This window comes from Natator depressus, chromosome 7 (assembly GCF_965152275.1).
Source record: "Natator depressus isolate rNatDep1 chromosome 7, rNatDep2.hap1, whole genome shotgun sequence".
Lineage (NCBI taxonomy): Eukaryota > Metazoa > Chordata > Testudines > Cheloniidae > Natator > Natator depressus.
In genome coordinates this window covers 33,143,742-33,160,550 of record NC_134240.1, presented here as the reverse complement: position 1 = coordinate 33,160,550, position 16,809 = coordinate 33,143,742, and the positions used below count along the sequence as shown (strand labels likewise).

Here is a 16,809-nt window from a genome sequence, read left to right as displayed (position 1 = left end):
CCAGATCCCTGTCCCTGACCTGTTACCCGAGCTCTGAGCAGCAGCTTCCTGCCCCCGTGAACGCCCTCCCATCCCTGTTACCGCCAACGTGCCACCCCACCTCCCACTACATGGCTCAGGCCCCCGTTCCTGCCCTGCTCTGTGCAGGGCCCCATCCCTGTCATGGTGCCCCCCTTGCCTGCGGCTCACGCAGCCCCCTTTGCCTCCTGCCCCAGCCTGTCACCAAGCCCCCCCAGTCTCACAGCTCTGCCCCTCTGTGCCTAGGATGACCCCATTGGGAACCTCAACACGGCCTTTGAGGTGGCTGAGAAGTACCTGGACATCCCCAAGATGCTGGACGCTGAAGGTGGGGGCCAAGCGCTACGCTCCAAGAGCTGCACAGGGGGGCCTGGGGACCCACTGCTCTGGCCTGGCCCTTTGCGTGACCCTGACCCTGGAACCTTGTCTTGACCCAGGCCCCCTAATCCTGATCTTGGCTCCCAGTTCTAATCCCAACTCCTAACCCTTGAACCTGATCCTGACTTCTGACCCCGACCCTTCTCCTGGGTCCCGTCAGGGCCTGGATGAGCCAGCTTGGTCCTGGAAACATGATAATTTATCCTCCTCCTACCTGAGCTCCCGCTTCAGCCCCCCGACCTGATTCTGTAGGTGAGGATGCTTGGGTTCTCTCCCAGCTCAGGAGGGGATCTAGTGGGTTAGAGCAGGGAGCTGGGAGCCAGGATACCTGGGTTCTGTTTTTGGCTCTGCCACTGATTCCTTGGTGGGTAGGTAGGACGACCCTGCTCTCCACTGTCCCTTTTTCCATTTACTCCTGTGGGGATCTCATGCTATTCCCTTGACCCACCACGCAGGGATGCTCTGTGGAACGAGGTGCCTGGAGCCAGACTCTCCCCTCCCTTCATGGCCCATTCGGCTGCCATCACCGACCCTGCTGGTCTCCTTTGTGGGCTGTGGATCCAGGGGAAATGGCTCTAATGCCCAGGGCAGCTGGCACTCTGGGCCTGTGCAGCCCAGCCTGGGGGGGAGCGTGCTTCCAGGCAGGGACTGGGGGGCACTGTCATAGATCCCCAGGATCCGTGATACACCCTAGCTCTGAAACAGTCTCTTGGAGGAACCCCTATATGTGCCAGACCCCCGCCTCTATGGAGGACCCCTTCAGGGCAGGCCATGTGGCCTCACTGCTTCCTAGACTGAGCTCCTGGTTTCCCGCCCCCCTGCTTCACCCCCTGAGCTCTACCCTGCAAGTCCAGCTGAGACAAGCTCCTGGCAGAGCCTTGTCCACCCCTCAAGGACGGACACACCGCAGCCGGGATCTGCCGTGGCACCAAAGAGCCTTCTCCAAACGGAGCAGGGCTTGTGAGTCAGCTGGAGTCCTGAGGTTTGTACAGAGAAATCAAGGCTCCAGCATAGTCCATCCGCTCAGCCCAGAGCAATTCACCAGCCCAGACGTAGTCCCCTCCAGTGCCAGGCTCTAGCTGTTGGACTTCCTGGGCATGGCTCAGTCCTTGGTCCCTCGGCCAGGCTGGGCTGAATTCACATCCGTCTCCCAGATCCCTGACTCTCTGGGCTGGCATTGTCTCCCTGGCCCCCTGGTTGAACTGGTCAGTTTCAGCCAGTTTCTTAACAAATGTATTCACTCCAGCCTAGCAGAGAAGTGACACACCCCTGTGTCTCCTGGGCAGGGTATCTCTACGCTTCAGCCACTGCAGACACCACCTATACCAGGGGAGGGCTTTGCCTGTGGCTGTAGTTTCCCACCTCCCTGAGAGGCAGTAGCTAGGTCAGTGGGAGAATTTTTCCATCCCTCTAGCCCTGTCCACACTGGGGGGAGGTCAGTATAGCTACATCACTCGGGGGTGGATTTTTCACACCCCAGGGAGACATGGCTATCCCGATGTCAGTGTCTAGTGTAAACCTGCCCTGAGAGCAAACATAATCCCTTCCCCCCGCTGGCTAGCTATGCAAAGTACAGGGGGAAACTGAGGCACACATAGGCTTCATACAAACATTATGAAACGTTCCCGTTCTGTCACAGGCACATCCCAAGGGAAGGGCAGGGGCTGGGAGGAGTGCGCTGGGGACAGGTGTTCCAGGAGGGAGGGACGGGGAGGGCTGTAGGAGGTCACACAGGGTGCTGGGTTCGGGGGAGAAGCAGTAGAGACTCGAGTGCAGGAGTGTGTGGCCAGGACACACCCTCGCACCCCCCACCCCCACCGAGCAGCTGGCATCTCTCTGCAGATATTGTCAACACGCCCAAGCCAGACGAGAAAGCCATCATGACCTACGTGTCCTGCTTCTACCATGCCTTTGCTGGAGCAGAGCAGGTAGGGGTGTGTGTGTGTGTGCACCTCCAGTGCAAATGGGAGTGGGGGTGGGGACAGTCTTGGTTGGGGGCTGTGTGGTGCCCACCCCCATGGGCCCCAGTCTCTATTGGGATCAGTGTGATACCTGTCACAACAGGGGTCCCGATCTCAGGTGGGAGCATCTGTGCAGCACCCTGCCCAACAGGGGCCTGACTTTACTCAGGGTCCATGCAGGGCCCAGCACAGCTCTATCCTGCGAGGCCCCACAGATGCTTGACAGGGGCCCTGATCTCAGTCAGGGGAAGGGAAGGGAAGGACTGTGCTCAGGCTGCTCTCTCTTCCCCCCGATGAGAAGTAATGTGGTGTTTCTCCCCCCACCCCACCCCAGGCCGAGACGGCTGCAAACAGGATCTGCAAGGTGCTGGCTGTCAATCAGGAGAACGAGAAACTGATGGAGGAGTACGAGAAGCTGGCAAGCGAGGTACCAATCCATCCTGCCCTGAAGACGCCATGCCCCCTCTCCCTGACATCTGCTGGGGGCTTGCTCCCAGACCTGGGCATGCTGGAGAGAGGGAGCAAGGCCTGGAATGGGCATCAGGACTCCTGGGTTCTGGCCTGGCTCCAGCAGGGGAGGGAGATCTAGTGGGTTAGAACAGTGGGAGGGGTGGGAGCCAGGTCTCCTGGGTGCAGTGGGGGTGATATACTGGCCTGATGGGGTGCAGCTATATTAGTTAATGCTTGGGGGGAGAGAGAGAAGGGGTGCTGAGGGCCAGTGGGGAGTGAGGAGCTAGCATTGGGCTATGTGCCTGTGACTCTCCCCCAAGGGCCTGTAGGGGCTGGAGTGACCCAGCACTGCCCCCTGCTGGCCCTCACCCTCCCCACGGCTCCCCACAGCTGCTGGAGTGGATCCGGCGCACCATCCCATGGCTGGAGAACCGCGTGGCAGAGAAGAGCATGAGCGCCATGCGGCGCAAGCTGGAGGATTTCCGGGACTATCGCCGAGTCCACAAACCACCCCGTGTGCAGGAGAAATGCCAGCTCGAGATCAACTTCAACACCCTGCAGACCAAGCTGCGCCTCAGCAACCGGCCCGCCTTCATGCCCTCCGAGGGCAAGATGGTCTCGGTGAGCCATGGCACAGGGAGGCCACGCACCTGCCATGGGGCCCTTGGCACCTGGGGGGGATCTGCCATCCATCCATGGACTCTGCCTCTGCTACCCTGAGAAGGGATGAGGCCTGCATGGCACATCCAGTGGGCATGGGTCCACATGGACCAGGGGCGTACACATGCCGGTTGCGTGATGGTGCCCATGGGGCAGGGAGCCACATGTACCCAGGGGGCAATGAGACATGTGTGCCCAGGGTCAGTGCCCAGGGGGCAGGGAGGTATGTGTGCCTGGGGGGCAGTACCCATGGTGTGGGGATCCATGTGTCCTGAGGGTGGTGAGGACACACACAGGGCATGGACCATCACAGGGCTTGTCAGTTGTTGATGGGGCCAAGGCTGGTGTGTCCAGGGAGCAGTTCCTGCCCCCCAGGTGGGCATGGGGTGGCTGTGATCTGGGTGCTACTGCCCCAGGGGCCAAGTGGGGGTGGGGCAGGGCAGGTGGCCAACTCCAGCACTCTCCTGGTGCTGTGTGTGTGTGGGAGGGGGCAGCGACCAGGCTCACACGTCTGTCTCTGCGGTGGAGGTAGGATATCGCCAACGCCTGGAAGGGGCTGGAGCAGGTGGAGAAGGGCTATGAGGAGTGGCTGCTGACCGAGATCCGCCGCCTGGAGCGCCTGGAGCACCTGGCCGAGAAGTTCAAGCAGAAGGCAACGCTGCATGAATCCTGGACCAGAGGTATCAGCCCCCTGCCTCCCTGGACCAGGGATCTCCCCCAGCCCCTTCTGCTGCAGGGCTTCCCCCACCCCCATCCCTCACTATGGGAATCCCCTTTCTGCTACAGGGATCACCCTGCCTTCCCCTACACCTCTGCTATGGGGTACCCCAGAGGGGACTGCTCCTGTCCCTGCCCCAGAAGGGCACTACCCCTCAGGCCCTGCTCTGGGCTTTTCCCTGCCCTCTGGGATGGGGTGGGCTCTGCCCTCAGTGACCCCCCATGTGGGTGATCCCCATTGGGGTCCTCCCTGCCACAGAGGCCCATGGGGTATGGGGCAGGGGGTTCAGAGGGCAGGAGCTGGTAGGCTGGGGGTGGAGAAGGCTGGCTAGGCTCAGACCGCGCTGCCCCTGCAGGGAAGGAGGAAATGCTCTCGCAGAGGGACTATGAGTCGGCCTCGCTCATGGAGGTGCGGGCGCTGATGCGCAAACACGAGGCCTTTGAGAGCGACCTGGCCGCCCACCAGGACCGTGTGGAGCAGATCGCTGCCATCGCCCAGGAGCTTAAGTAAGTGCTGGGCCTGAGACACACACCCCAGCCAGAAACCCCCTGTCAGAGCCAGGGAGAGAACCCAGGAGTCCTGGCTCTCAGCCCCCTGCTCTAACCACGAGGCCCCACCCAGCTCCTAGTGCCCGGGCAGGTGGTGTCCCTAGCTAGGTGGGCAGTATACAGGACTCTGTGCCCTTCCCCATGGTACCCCAGGGGCTCTGTACCTTTCCCCAGTGGCACCCCAGGGGCTTTGTGCCTTGCCCCATGACTCTATGCCTTGCTCAATGGCTCTGTGCCTTGCCCTGTGGCACCCCAGTGGCTCTATGCCCTGCCCTGTGGCACCCCAATGGCTCAGTGCCCTGCCCCATGGCTCATAGCCCTTACCTTCCCACCATCTCTCCCCTCCCCCGCAGTGAGCTGGACTACCATGATGCCGCCTCGGTGAACTCCCGCTGCCAGGCCATCTGTGACCAATGGGACACGCTGGGCACCCTGACCCAGAAGAGGAGGGACGCGCTGGAGGTGAGAGGGGGCCCCGGATGGCAGGGGAGCTCCTGCTGCCAACCGGAGTGGGGAGGGGTGTGGCTGGGGACAGGCCTGCCCCAGTGCAGGGGCCAGGGGGATGGTAGGTGCCCCTTCCCCTCTAACCTTCTGGCTCTGTCCCTGCCCAGCGGGTGGAGAAGCTTCTGGAGACCATCGACCAGCTGTACCTGGAGTTTGCCAAGAGAGCCGCGCCCTTCAACAACTGGATGGATGGCGCCACCGAGGACCTGCAGGACATGTTCATCGTGCACAGCATTGAGGAGATCCAGGTGCGGCCCACAGGGCCCCTGGGCTAGATCCCTGGCTCTGGGAGCAGAGTGGGGTCTAGTGGTTAGAACAGGGAGTGCTGGGAGCCAGGACTCCTGGGTTCTATCCTGGCTCTGCCTCTGACCTTGGACAAGTCACTTTCCTGTTCTGTGCCTTAGTTTCCTCTCGGTGTATGAATCCCTCGGCCCCCTGGTGGGAGGCTTAAGGGGGGTGGAATTAGGGGAAGTGGCAGGGCTGGGGCTGGGTGGGAGTGGGTCAAGGGAAGTTGGGGGGGTCTATGGGGTGTGGCGCAGTCAGGCACAGTATCCCTGTGATGCTCTGCTCAGGTGGCCAAAACTGTAAGCCCCGGTGTTACCCCTTAGCCAGACAGAGGTTTGCTGGAGAGAACAAAACCCACTTTCTAGCTAACACACTTAATTTCCCAAAGTTCCAGCCTTTGCCTGAGCAGTTTTCTCATCCACCTCAAGTTTGCAGCATCTCCATCCCCCCTGGCCAGGGGACCCAGCTTTCCCAGCCTCAGAGGCACTGCTCCCTCTGGCCCCTCTGTGACGGGTAACGAGGTCTCTTTGTTCCTCCTGTGTCACCAGAGGCCATTGTCCCTGAATCCAGAGCCAGAGGGCGGCCTGGGATGCAGGCTCTGTCCCAGGCGTGATCACTCAGGTGTCTCTTTCACTGCTTGTTAGCTTAATGGCTTTGTTTGCCTTATATGTAAATATCCTGTCACTATCCAACCAGCCAGCCAGGTCACTGCCCCGTGCGCTGTCCAGGCTGAGTGTGAGCTCTGCCTCCCAAACGCGCTGTACGAACACACAACCAGCACGTCGGTAACTCTGGGCAGAACCTGCGCAGGCATCCCACAGGGATCTGGGGACCAGTGGACCACCACTGTACACACCAGACCTCGCAGACACGTTCTGCCCCCAGCGTGATGGGGAGTGAGGGCGTCAGGCCAGATCTGACACAGGGCGGTGTGCCCTCAGCCCACGGGCTGTGAGGGGCTCTTCAGGCCACACTCCCCACATGGCAACTGTCCCCCTGCCTGCAGAGCCTGATCACGGCCCATGAGCAGTTCAAGGCCACACTGCCCGAGGCCGACAAGGAGCGCATGGCCATCCTAGGCATTCAGAACGAGATCCAGAAGATCGCCCAGACCTACGGTATCAAGCTGAGCGGGGTGAACCCCTACACCAACCTCTCACACCTCGACATCGCCAGCAAATGGGACACGGTGAGTGCGGCCACTGGGAGCGGGAACCCGGCTGACCCTCCCACCCCCTGACTGTGTCTGTCCCACCCCACTGTCCATCTAGCCATCTGACCCCGCAGGCGTCACGCCCCCTGCCTGTCTGTCAGTGCCTATCTGTCTGGCCGGCCCTGCCTCCCCAGCCCCATTGCTCTTGGACCCTGCCCTCCCCGAGCTGGAACCCCGCCTTCCCAACCCATTGCGCTCAGCCTCCTCCATCTGGAGTCCTGTCCCACAGCGTCTCACCTGCTGCTCCCTCCCCCACAGGTGAAGCAGCTGGTGCCACACCGAGACCAGACGCTGCAGGAGGAGCTGGCGCGGCAACAGGCCAATGAGCGGCTGCGGCGCCAATTCGCTGCCCAGGCCAATGTCTTGGGGCCCTGGATCCAGACCAAGATGGAGGTGAGAGCTCCAGTGTGTGGATTCTAACCACGGCTCTGGAAGGGGAGTGAGGACTAATGGTTAGAGTGGGGGTGGAGGGCTGGAAGTCAGGACTCCTGGGTTCTAGCCACAGCTCTGGGAGGAGAGTGGGGACTAACCAGGAGATCTTCAAAGATCTGAAACTCAAAAGAGTCTACAACAGGTGGAAACTTGATCAAATTACAAAGGATGAATATAAACAAATAACACAAGTATGTAGGGACAAAATCAGAAAGGCCAAGGCACAAAACGAGATCAAACTATCTAGAGACACAAAGGGTAACAAGAAAACATTCTACAAATACATTAAAAGCAAGAGGAAGGTAGGCCCATTACTCAATGAGAGGGAAAACACAACAGAAAATGTGGAAATGGCAGAAGTGCTAAATGTCTTTTTTTGTTTCAGTTTTCACCAAAAAGGTTAGTAGTGATTGGATGTCTAACATAGTGAATGCCAGTGAAAATGAGGTAGGATCCGAGGCTAAAATAGGGAAAGAACAAGTTAAAAATTACTTAAGTCAGATGTCTTCAAGTCACCAAGGCCTGATGAAATACAGCCTAGAATACTCGAAGAGCTGACTGAGGAGATATCTGAATCATTAGTGATTATCTTCGAATGTCATGGAAGACGGGAAAGACTCCAGAGGACTGGAAAATGGCAAATACAGTGCCAGTCTATATAATGGGGAATAAGGACAACCCGGGGAATTACAGACCAGTCAGCATAACTTCAGTACTCGGAAAGATAATGGAGCAAATAATTAAGGAATCAATTTGCAAACACCTAGAAGATAATAAGGTGATAAGTAACAGTCAGCATGGATTTATCAAGAACAAATCCTGTCAAACCATAAGAACATAAGAATGGCCCTACTGAGTCAGACAAAAGGTCCATCTAGCCCAGTGTCCTGTCTTCCGACAGTAGCCAGTGCCAGGTGCCCCAGAGGGAATGAACAGAACAGGTAATCATCAAGTGATCCATCCCCTGTCACTCATTCCCAGCTTCTGGCAAACAGAGGCTAGGGACACCACTCCTGCCCATCCTGGCTAATAGCCATTGATGGACCTATCCTCCATGAATTTATCGAGTTCTTTTTTTAACCCTGTTATGGTCTTGGCCTTCACAACCTCCTCTGGCAAGGGGTTCCACAGGTGGACTGTGAGTTGTGTGAAGAAATACTTCCTTTTATTTGTTTTAAACGTGCTGTCTGTTAATTTCATTTGGTGACCCCTAGTTCTTGTGTTATGAGAAGTAGTACACAACACTTCCTTATCTACTTTCTCTACACCAGTCAAGATTTTATAGACCTTAATCATATCTGCCCTTAGACATCTCTTTTCCAAGCTGAAAAGTCCCAGTTTTATTAATCTCTCCTCATACGGAAGCCGTTCCATACCCCTAATCATTTTTGTTGCCCTCTTCTGAACCTTTTCCAGTTCCAATATATCTTTTTTGAGACGGAGTGACCACATCTGCACACAGTATTCAAGATGTGGGCGTACCATGGATTTATATAGAGGCAACATGATATTTTCTGTCCTAATATCTCCCTTTCTTAATTATTCCCAGCATTCTGTTTGCTTTTTTGACTGCCACTGCACATTGAGTGGATGTTTTCAGAGAACTATCCACAATGACTCCAAGATCTCTTTCTTGAATGGTAACAGCTAATTTAGACCCCATCATTTTATATGTATAGTTGGGATTGGAAAGCATAATGTGCATTACTTTGCATTTATCAACATTAAATTTCATCTGTCTTTTTTTTGCCCAATCACCCAGTTTTGAGAGATCCTTTTGTAGCTCTTCACAGTCTGCTTGGGTCTTAACTATCTTTAGTAATTTTGTATCATCTGCAAATTTTGCCACCTCACTGTTTACCCCTTTTTCCAGAATAGGACTAGTCCCAGAACAGACCCCTGGGGGACACCACTGTTTACCTCTCCCCATTCTGAAAACTGATCATTTATACCTACCCTTTGTTTCCTATCTTTTGACCGGTTACCAATCCATGAGAGCACCTTCTCTCTTATTTCGTGGCAGCTTACTTTGCGTAAGAACCTTTGGTGAGGGACCTTGTCAAAGGCTTTCTGAAAATCTAAGTACACTATATCCACTGGATCCCCTTGGTCCACATGTTGTTGACCCCCTCAAAGAATTCTAGTAGATTGGTGAGGCATGATTTCCCTTTACTAAAACCATGTTGACTCTTCCTCAAAAAATTATGTCACCAGGACCAGATGGTATTCACCCAAGAGTTCTGAAGGAACTCAAACGTGAAGTTGCAGAACTACTAACTGTAGACTGTAACCTATCATTTAAATCAGCTTCTGTACCAGATGACTGGAGGATAGCTAATGTGACACCAATTTTTAAAAAGGGCTCCAGAGGTGATCCCAGCAATTACAGGCCTGTAAGCCTGACTTCAGTACCGGGGAAACTGGTTGAAACTATAATAAAGAACAATATTGTCAGACATATATAAATTTATCAATTTGTTCCAAAACCTCCTCTAATGATACCTCAGTCTGGGACAGTTCCTCAGATCAGTTCCTCAGAACCAACGTAATAGCTTTCTTTGACAAGGGTAACAAGCCTTGTGGATAGGGAGAAGCGGTAGACGTGATATATATTGACTTTAGTAAGGCTTTTGATACTGTCTCACATGACCTTCTCATAAACAAACTAGGAAAATACAACCTAGATGGAGCTAGTATAAGTAGGTCCCTACCAAATTCACGGCCATGAAAAACACATCACGGACTGTGAAATCTGGTCTCCCCCATGAAATCTGGTCTTTTGTGTACTTTTACCCTGTGCGATACAGATTTCATGGGGGAGACCAGCATTTCTCAAACTGGGGGGCCTGACCCAAAAAGGGATTGTGGGGGGTTGCAAAGTTATTGTAGGGGGGGTCGCAGTATTGCCACCCTTACTTCTGTGCTGCCTTCAGAGCTGGGTGGCCGGAGAGCAGAGGCTGCTGGCCAGGTGCCTACCCCTGAAGGCAGCATCCTGCCAGCAGCAGCACAGAAGTAAGGGTGGCAATACTGTGACCCCCACAATAACCCTGCAACCCCGCCACAGCTCCCTTTTGGGTCACAACCTCTATTGTTACAACACCCTGAAATTTCAGATTTAAATATCTGAAATCATGACATTTACGATTTTTAAAATCTTATGACCGTGAAATTGACCGATTGGACCATGAATTTGGTAGAGCCCTAACTATAAGGTGGGTGCATAACTGGTTGGAAAACCATTCCCAGAGAGTAGTTATCAGTGGTTCACAGTCAGGTTGAAAGGACATAATGAGTGGGGAACTGCAGGGATCAGGTCTGGGTCCGGTTCTGTTCAATATCTTCATCAATGATTTAGATAATGGCATAGAGAGTACACTTATAAAGTTTGTGCACGATACCAAGCTGGGAGGGGTTGCAAGTGCTTTGGAGGATAGGATTGAAATTCAAAATGATCTGGACAAACTGGAGAAATGGTCTGAAGTAAATGGGATGAAATTCAATAAGGACAAATGCAAAGTACTCCACTTAGGAAGGAGCAATCATTGCACGCATACAAAATGGGAAATGATTGCCTCAGAAGGAGTGCTGCGGAAATGGATCTGGGGGTCATAGTAGATCCCAAGGTAAATATGAGTCAACAATGTAACACTTGCAAAAAAGGCAAACATTCTTCTGGGATGTATTAACAGGAGTGTTGTAAGCAAGACATAAGAAGTAATTATTCCGATCTACTCCGTGCTGATTAGGCCTCAACTGGAGTATTGTGTCAAGTTCTGGGCATCACATTTCAGGAAAGATGTGGACAAATTGGAGAAAGTCCTGAGAAGAGTGACAAAAATGATTAAAAGAAAAGGAGTACTTGTGGCACCTTAGAGACTAACCAAGTACTCCTTTTCTTTTTGCGAATACAGACTAACACGGCTGTTACTCTGAAACCTGTCAAAAATGATTAAATGTCTAGAAAACATGACCTATGAGGGAAGATGGAAAAAATTGGGTTTGTTTAGTCTGGAGAAGAGAAGACTGAGAGGGGACATAACAGTTTTCAAGTACATAAAAGATTGTTACAAGGAGGAGGGAGAAGAATTGTTCTTAATCGCTGAGGATAGGACAAGAAGCAAATAGGCTTAAATTGCAGCCAGGGAAGTTTAGATTGGACATTCCTAACTATCAGGGTGGTTAAGCACTAGAATAAATTGTTTAGGGAGGTTGTGGAATCTCCATCATTGGAGGTTTTTGAGAGCTGGTTAGACACACACCTGTCAGGGATGATCCTTTTATTACTTAGTCCTGATGGAGTACAGGGGACTGGAGTAGGTGACCACTCGAGTTCCCTTCCAATCTTATGATTCTATGAATCTATAATGCTTAGAGCTGGGGAGTGGGAAGCAGGGAGCCAGGACTCCTGGGTTCACACCCAGCTCTGGGAGGGGAGTGGGGCTCAGTAAGGAGAGCAGGGCACAGTGTCCTCACCCAGTGACAGCCTACTGCCCCCCACAGGAGATTGGGCACATCTCAGTGGACATCAGCGGCTCCCTCGAGGACCAGATGAACCATCTCAAGCAGCAGGAGCAGAACATCATTAACTACAAGGCCAACATCGACAAGCTGGAGGGTGACCACCAGCTCATCCAGGAGGCCCTGGTCTTTGACAACAAGCACACCAGCTACACCATGGAGGTGAGAGGCCAGATGGGGCTGTGGGGCTCCCTGTGGGGCGGCTCTCCAAGCAGGGATCAGGGGCTGACAGGGGCTCTCGGGGGGAGGGGATGGCTAAGGGTGCTCTGAGGGGACAGAGGGTCTCAGGGGAGGGGTTTGGAGGGGCAGGTTGTCGTGACTCATTGGGGGACACGTGGTTGTGCTTTGTGCACGGGGAACAGGAGTTATGGCAGGGTGATCTTGGTGGGGTGATCCCCCAGGTGCTGTGATCTCCTCTTCTGTCCCCACAGCACATCCGGGTGGGCTGGGAGCAGCTGCTGACAACGATCGCCCGAACCATCAATGAGGTGGAGAACCAGATCCTGACCCGCGATGCCAAGGGCATCAGCCAGGAGCAGATGAACGAATTCCGGGCATCCTTCAACCACTTCGACCGGGTGAGACACGGCCCCCTGCATCCTGATGACCCCGCCCCTGCCTAGATAGCCCTTCCCCATCAATAACCCCGCCCCTGCCTGGATAGCCCTGCCCCCATCAATAAACCCGCCCCTGCCTGGATAGCCCTGCCCCCATCAATAACCCAACCTCAACCCTGCCTAAATAGCCCTTCCCCATCAATAACCCAGCCCCTGCTTGGATAGCTCCGCCCCCATAGAGAACCATCCTCGATAACTCCACCCTTGCCCAGATAGCTCAGCCCCGTTGATAACCTTTCTCGATAACCCCACTCCCCCAGCTGTCTCCCATCTAGGTAATCCAACTCCCCACCACTGCCGCCCACAGCCAGCTTTGCCGGTGCCTCGTAGTCCCAACCCACAGCTCTCTGCTATCCCAGCCCTGGGCTTCCCCCGCCCCACAGCTCTGCCAATGCCCCTCAATCCTGACACAGCCTGAGTGTGGTGTGGGGGCATGAATGGCTCATAGAGGTGGAGCTCTGCACCCTAGTGGAGGTCCCTGTGGGGCTTCGGGGGGGACTCACTGGCAGCAGGAGCTCAAACTGCCTGGGCTGCACCCATGCCAGGCAGGTCTGGTCCCTAGGGTCACATTCCTGGCCTGACGTCTTCTCTTCCCTCCCTGCCTCCTGCCACAGAAGAGGAACGGGATGATGGACCCTGACGACTTCCGCGCCTGCCTCATCTCCATGGGCTATGACCTGGTAAGAGACCCCCGCACAGGGGAGCCAGTACTGGCTGAACTGAGCCCATGCCCCACTCTTTGCAGCACAGCGCCCCCTAGTGCCACACTGGGTTCAACCCCGAGCCTAACTCAGTGCAGCCCCAGCCTCACCCCCATTCCTCTCCCTCAGGGCGAGGTGGAGTTTGCCCGGATCATGACGCTGGTGGATCCCAACAGCACGGGCGTGGTGACGTTCCAGGCCTTCATCGACTTCATGACCCGCGAGACAGCCGAGACCGACACGGCTGAGCAGGTCGTGGCCTCCTTCAAGATCCTGGCATCAGACAAGGTCAGTCCAGCCAGGTCCTCCACCCAGACCCCTCGGAGGGCTCTGCTGGGCTGGGAGTGTCTTCCTCAACCGCTGGGGCCTGTGGGGTAGCAGCTGATGAAGGGCATGGGGCTGGGCTTGCTGCAGGGCATGCTGGGATTGGTAGCCTCTAGGTCACACTGAGCAAGCTCCCATCGTTCTGCTGGGGTTTCCCTTGGGTCTCTTGTTTGCTGTGAAGATATGTGGAGGGCAGGTTTTATTCCACTCCGCCTCCACTGGCCCCTAGTGACGTGCCCCCACCCCATGCCTGTCGAGGACCCTGAGTCACAGGCTGCGGTTCAGGAGGGTTCCCCCCTCCCCAGGTTTGGATGCAGCAGCATCAGGCTCTCAGAGCATCCAGGCCACCTGCCCATGTAGTTAGATCAGGGGTTCTCAAACTTCATTGCACCGTGACCCCCTTCTGACAACAAAAATTACTACACGACCCCAGGAGGGAGGACCAAAGCCTGAACCTGCCTGAGTCCCACTGCCCCAGAGGGGCAAAGCCCAAGGGCTTCAGTCCCAGGCAGAGGGCCTGTAACCTGAGCCCTGCCACCCAGGGCTGAAGCCCTTAGGCTTTGGCCCCAGGCAGTTGGGCTTGAGCTTTGGCTCTGGTTGTGACCCACTTTGGGGTCCCGACCCACAGTTTGAGAACCGCTGAGTTAGACCCTGCGCAGCCAGGTGGCACTGGTGGGGGTGGCCCTGCAGCAAGTCCCTGGGACAGACTGTGCTAGAGCAGGGAGTGTGGGCAGTGCAGGCCCAAGTGGGCCCCACAGACCCGTGCTCATCTCCCTAGGCTAGCCAGGGCCTGGGGTCCGCTAGCAGCAGCAGAGCCCCTGTTGGGCAGGGGCGGGGGGCTGGGCTTCTGCCCCTCTAACCATCTCCCCTTCCACCTTTCAGAACTACATCACCGTGGAGGAGCTGCGGCGGGAGCTGCCCCCGGAGCAGGCCGAGTATTGCATCAGCCGCATGACAAAGTACAGCGGGGCTGACACGGTGTCGGGCGCATTGGACTACGTCTCCTTCTCCAGCGCCCTGTATGGGGAGAGCGACCTGTAACCCCCACACTGGGAGCCCCCCGCTGCACCTCACAGGATCAACACCCCTTCCCCAGATCGGTGGGGGGAACCTGCCCTGGATTCCCACCCACCTGCCCCATGGAACGACGACACTGTGGAGCCCCACACGGCCTGGACAGATGGATGGGGATCTGTCTGGGCTAGGACCCTCTATCCCCCACGTCTTGCCCCCAGTCCTCCCCAAAGCCCAGCTCCAGCTAGGAGCCGCCTCAGCTCTGTGTCTTTGCTGCTGCCCAAGTAGATGCCTGCTTCCCCAGCCTGGATCAGCCCCTCTCATCCCCCAGTCTCAGCGCCTCCCTTCCCCCTCTAGGGGTGCAGGCCTTGTGCTTTGAACCCCAAACTTCCCCCTCAATGCCTCAAAAATGAAGGAGGTGGGGCCAGTTCTCGGCATGTCTGTCCCCAGCTAGGGGGCTAGCTGCGCCGTTGAGGGGTCCCGTGGCCCCCGTCTCTGTGGCTCCGGTGCAGGGAGCTGCGCGCTGGGGGTGGGGCGCAAGGAACGGGGCTGAGAGGAGCTGGGGAGCAGAGCCAGGTCGGGCTGGGCCAGGTGTGCTCCTTACACCCGCTAATAAATGAAACATAACAGAGAGACCCACCAACCACCTGGCTTCTGTACAGTGCGTGTGAGAGAGGCTTTGCCCCCTGGGCTGGAGAGGATCCGTACTGTGTGTGTGCATGTGTGTGGGGCAGAATCAGTGCGTACGGGGCAGGGGGTGAGCAGAGCGGTGCCATTCTCAGGTTCCCAGGTGTTTTACAAGGACTGCTGGGCAAAGGTGGTGCCTGCCTTGCAGACGGGTCTGAGTGAGTCCATTTGGCCACAGCACTGGTGGGTGAGGTGCCCACGAGCCAGCGTGGGTGCAGATGTACCTGTACTGGTGTGAGCAGCTCTCCAGCCAGCCACAGTGTAACTTGCCCTTCTGCAGGGCTCCTCCTGGGAAAAGTTTTGAACTCTGCTGCCCCGGGGCATGGGGACTGGCAGCCACCTGCCATTACAAATGTGAAGAAACTGGGAGATCAAACCCTCCATGTCCCGTGATTCCTCACCTATCAGCCTCCGAGCTGGTGGGCGTCTCCGACCAGCCTTCGCCAATATAAACAGAGAGCGGCGTGTGCTATAAAAACCCTACCAAAACCAACACTCCACTGCTCACACAGCTCTCCCCTTGGGGCGAGGCTGAGCAAACCCACTGGGACAGATGCTGGTCATGTCGCTTATTGCACCACTAGTAGGAGCTCCAGTTCTCTCGGAGGCTGGTCTAAGACCCAGTGAAGACAAGACCAGAGAAGAGAATAAAGCCTATTACTGGGGGATGGAAGGGCGGGATGAGGTCTAGGGTCTGTGGGAGTTAGGCATCTTGATGGCTTTGTGGCTCTGGGTCTAGGTGTCTTCTGCTTAATTCCTAGAGATTGAAGCCTGAAATCCCCAAGAAAAATAAAGTCGTCGTTATTAATGAGGGTATTGCAGTGGGGCCTACGAGCTGCAGTCATGGACCCCATTCTGCCAGGTGCTGTACAAACACAGACCAGCCAGGCAGTCCCTGCCCCCAGAGCACCATCAGCCTACTACAAAGGTCAACAGGTGGAGCTGGCCAGATAGGGGAGCACAAGGAACCAGACACCTCTGGTCAGCAGGAGAGGCCGTGAGCTCTGCACCAGCAGCCTGAGCAGTGTCAAGTTTTCTGCAGAGGTTGTGGCAAAGGAGAGTTTTGCGACGGGATTGGCAGGAGGCTCAGGAGGTGACGTGGCTGTTTACAGGGAGCTCCTCCCAAGTGAGTGGGGCAGTGCAGGAGAAAGCACCAAGGGGCTTGATTGGAAATGTAACGAGTGGGCAATGGAGGCCGGTGTCAGGGGCTGATGGCAGGTGGCTGTTGCATCTCGATAGCAGATGGGAGATGATAGATTGGCTGGGGCTAGGCTGTGAAGGGCTGTGAAAGTAAAGCCAAGAAGCTTAGTGCTTTATGTGGGGGTAAAATGTCACTTGTGTGCCATATCTGGTGGTGGTTAAACAGCCAGTGTGTGTGGGGGTGGGGGTGTCTGCCCAAAAAGGACCCCCCCACAAGCTGGGATAGAACCCAGGAGTCCTGGCTCATAAGGTGTGTGTGTGAATCTAGTGGATTACAGTATCAGGGAGTTAGGAGGCTTGGGTTCTACCCCCAGCTCTGTGTGGCCTTGGGTGAGTCGTTCCCTGCAGGGCTTGGGGCTTCTGTTGCTCCCAGCTCCCTGCTTGGAGCCTAATGCCATGAATCGATGGCTCCTGGCACAACCCATCTCTTCAGAGGGTGCTGAGGATGGAGGGGGAGGAATTTGTGTGCGCTCTGTCACTATGACCAAACAGATGCTGTACCTCCAGGTGAAGGAAAGCCTGGCACAGTGGGAAAAATACTCAAAAGCTGCAGTGATTGGCTGGTTCTCTGCCCATCAGGG

The 16,809-nt window shown here is 55.8% G+C and overlaps 1 protein-coding gene across 1 annotated transcript in view; it reads left to right on the top strand.

Annotated features, from left to right (window-relative positions):
* The window catches only part of ACTN3 (actinin alpha 3), a 31,211-nt gene extending 16,218 nt beyond the window's left edge, over window positions 1-14,993 (top strand). The window contains exons 7-21 of the mRNA XM_074958068.1: window positions 265-346; window positions 2,239-2,324; window positions 2,692-2,784; window positions 3,198-3,428; window positions 4,000-4,147; window positions 4,541-4,691; window positions 5,087-5,195; window positions 5,345-5,485; window positions 6,529-6,711; window positions 6,994-7,128; window positions 11,668-11,847; window positions 12,117-12,263; window positions 12,917-12,982; window positions 13,133-13,291; window positions 14,210-14,993. Coding sequence (XP_074814169.1) covers window positions 265-346; window positions 2,239-2,324; window positions 2,692-2,784; window positions 3,198-3,428; window positions 4,000-4,147; window positions 4,541-4,691; window positions 5,087-5,195; window positions 5,345-5,485; window positions 6,529-6,711; window positions 6,994-7,128; window positions 11,668-11,847; window positions 12,117-12,263; window positions 12,917-12,982; window positions 13,133-13,291; window positions 14,210-14,368 — 2,070 coding nt within the window. The 3' untranslated portion in view covers window positions 14,369-14,993. The remainder of the gene's footprint in view (window positions 1-264; window positions 347-2,238; window positions 2,325-2,691; window positions 2,785-3,197; window positions 3,429-3,999; window positions 4,148-4,540; window positions 4,692-5,086; window positions 5,196-5,344; window positions 5,486-6,528; window positions 6,712-6,993; window positions 7,129-11,667; window positions 11,848-12,116; window positions 12,264-12,916; window positions 12,983-13,132; window positions 13,292-14,209) is intronic.
* The last annotated feature ends 1,816 nt before the right edge of the window (window positions 14,994-16,809 follow it).